The sequence below is a fragment of the Gracilinanus agilis genome, chromosome 3 (genome assembly GCF_016433145.1).
Source record: "Gracilinanus agilis isolate LMUSP501 chromosome 3, AgileGrace, whole genome shotgun sequence".
Lineage (NCBI taxonomy): Eukaryota > Metazoa > Chordata > Mammalia > Didelphimorphia > Didelphidae > Gracilinanus > Gracilinanus agilis.
This window is the reverse complement of record NC_058132.1, coordinates 641,235,503-641,237,767: the sequence shown is the minus strand read 5'-3', so window position 1 is coordinate 641,237,767 and position 2,265 is coordinate 641,235,503. Positions and strand designations below refer to the sequence as shown.

The window sequence follows — 2,265 nt, the reverse complement described above, 5'->3', positions numbered from 1 at the left end:
TGCCTTCACTTCCTCCTCTGTAAATGGGGCAACAACAGCACCTGCCTCGTAGGTCGTGGGGAGGGTGAGATGACGAAGATGACGATTCTCATTCGTTGCACATCCTGAAGGCCCAGCTGCACAGACTCAGGGGTGCCGCGGGGGGCCGTAGCCTCCCTCCCCCTCTTCAGGGCCTGCGACCTTTAAATCCCCCAGGAATGAGGGCAGGAAGCGACAGTTAGAGACCGTCTGATCCGTCTCCCTCGTCTCACAGAGGCCCAGAAACGGGGGCAGTGACTTGGCCAAGGCCACACAGCTACTAAGCGGTTTAGCCAGCAGCACCCCCAGGTCCTCAGGGCCAAAGCTGGGGCTCCTTTAGCTCGTCCCCCTTCTCCCGGGGCTCTCAGGCAGGCTCTCGGAGCCCCCCAGCGGCCTCCCTCTTAGGGCTGCTGAGAGGATGCTCAGGGCTGCGGGTGCGGGGGAAGCCCGAGGCCCTCGTTCTGGTCCTCCAGGTCCTGGGAAAGGAAGGATTCTGACGGCCGCTCGGGCGGCGGGAGGCTCACCCCTCCTGGACCTGCCGCTGGGAGATCCCGGCTCCGCTCGGGAGCGTCCCGGGGGAAGGAAGGCTGCTGGGACTGATCTCGGGTGCCCTGAGACGCCCCCTCTGGGTGAGGGGCTGCCCGGGGCCTGCCAGGAGGCAGGGGACGCCCCGTCCTTGCAGCTTCTACCTGAGGAGCTCCTTCCCTTGTGGGCCACGAGAAGGAGCAGGGCCGGGGCCTTGGCGGTTCTCCCAGGCACAGAGGATGTCTCTGGCGGCCATCGTTCATTTGGTCTCCGGCCCAGGGACGGGGCGACGGGCCTGGGGCTCTCAGGGGCCTCCGAGCCCTGCCCTCCGGGAGCCCAGGAGGAGGCGGGGGACGCCCGGGGGAGCCAAGCCTGCAGGCCAGGCCGGGCGCGATGGAGACCTTCTGGGGACAGAATCCGGGGAGCCCAGAACCCCCTGGGGAAGGGCTGGGGCGTTCGGGAGAGCCACGGGACGGCCCAGCGGAGATGGCCGGCGGGGCCGGGGAGGGAAGCGGGAGAGCCGGGGAGCCTCTCCTGCTGCTCTCGGCCTTCTCCTTCCAAGCAGGGCCGCTGGGGAGGCGCCAGCGCAGGGAGAGCCCCAGGAGAGCCCCAGGAGAGCCCCTGGAGAGCCCCAGGAGAGCCCCGGGAGAGCCCCGGGAGAGCCCCGGGAGAGCCCCTGGAGAGCCCCAGGAGAGCCCCGGGAGAGCCCCTGGAGAGCCCCGGGAGAGCCCCGGGAGAGCGGGCAGACAGAGGCCGAGCGGGGCGGGGCGGGGTGGGAGCCGGCACTGACCGCGCTGCCAGCCGGCGTGGGCGCCCTCTCCAAGGCTGGAAGTGAGACGGAGGAGCCGCCGCGTGGAGGGAGCCCAGGTGGAGCCGGGCCGGAGCCGGAGCTGGTCAGCCGAGGGCCCTCCTGCTCAGGGGCCGTCGGCTCCCTCTCGGGCCGCTCCCGGAGGCGGGGCTCTCCCTTGGGCCGAGCGCTGCCATCCCGGCCGATGCCACCCCTCGGGCGCGGCCCATCGTCAGCTCCACTTGCGACCATCCCGGCCTCCGGGCGGCGTGTCAGAGTGGCTGACGAGGCCCACGAAGCCCTTGTCCACAGGGCAGGCTGGCCGCGAGCAGAACGGGCCGCCCCGGGAGGTGGTGAGCTCTCCGTCACCGGAGGTCTTCGAGTCCGTGCTGGGCGGTCACTTCTTGGAGAGGACATGAAAGGACTTCTGGAGGGGGCGGCGCCGGCTGGGCCCCCCATCCCAGGAAGAGTCCCGACACACATCTGGCTTAGGAAAGCTCGTCTGTGCCAGGGCAGGGGGCAGCCGAGCTCTGATCCCGAAGGAGCCAAACGGCGCCCACAGCGCCCGGGGAGAGGGCCGGTGCTCCGGGTCTCGGTTCCGTCGCCTCCCTCTCGAGTCTCGGGTCCTAAGTGAGCCGGACCACTTCCGTGGCCATCCTCGAGGCCCCTCGCCCAGGACCGCCTCGTCCCCAGCTGCCTGGAGCCCTGCTGCCAGCTGCTGCCCCCCAAGGCACGGCGGGGCTGCCCCCGGGCCAGATCCAGGGAGATGGTGCGGCCAGCAGCCGCAGAGGGGCAGGACGGCCCCGGGCTGGCACGGGCTGGCACGGGCTGGCACGGGCTCAGGGCGGGTGGGCAGGCGCGTTTCCGGTCTCACGGAGGACGTCTCTCCCTCGGGGGGGCTTTGGCCATGGTGGCGGGGCCGGGAAGCAGGCAGC

The 2,265-nt window shown here is 71.1% G+C and overlaps 1 protein-coding gene across 1 annotated transcript; it reads right to left on the bottom strand.

The window, feature by feature from the left end:
* Positions 1-440: 440 nt before the first annotated feature.
* Positions 441-1,582, bottom strand: LOC123242003 (basic salivary proline-rich protein 3-like). Its single transcript, XM_044669499.1, has 2 exons — positions 1,330-1,582; positions 441-1,219 (listed from the first exon to the last, which is right to left on the bottom strand). Exons 1-2 carry the CDS (start codon positions 1,580-1,582, stop codon positions 441-443), a joined length of 1,032 nt encoding a protein of 343 aa, XP_044525434.1.
* Positions 1,583-2,265: the final 683 nt, after the last annotated feature.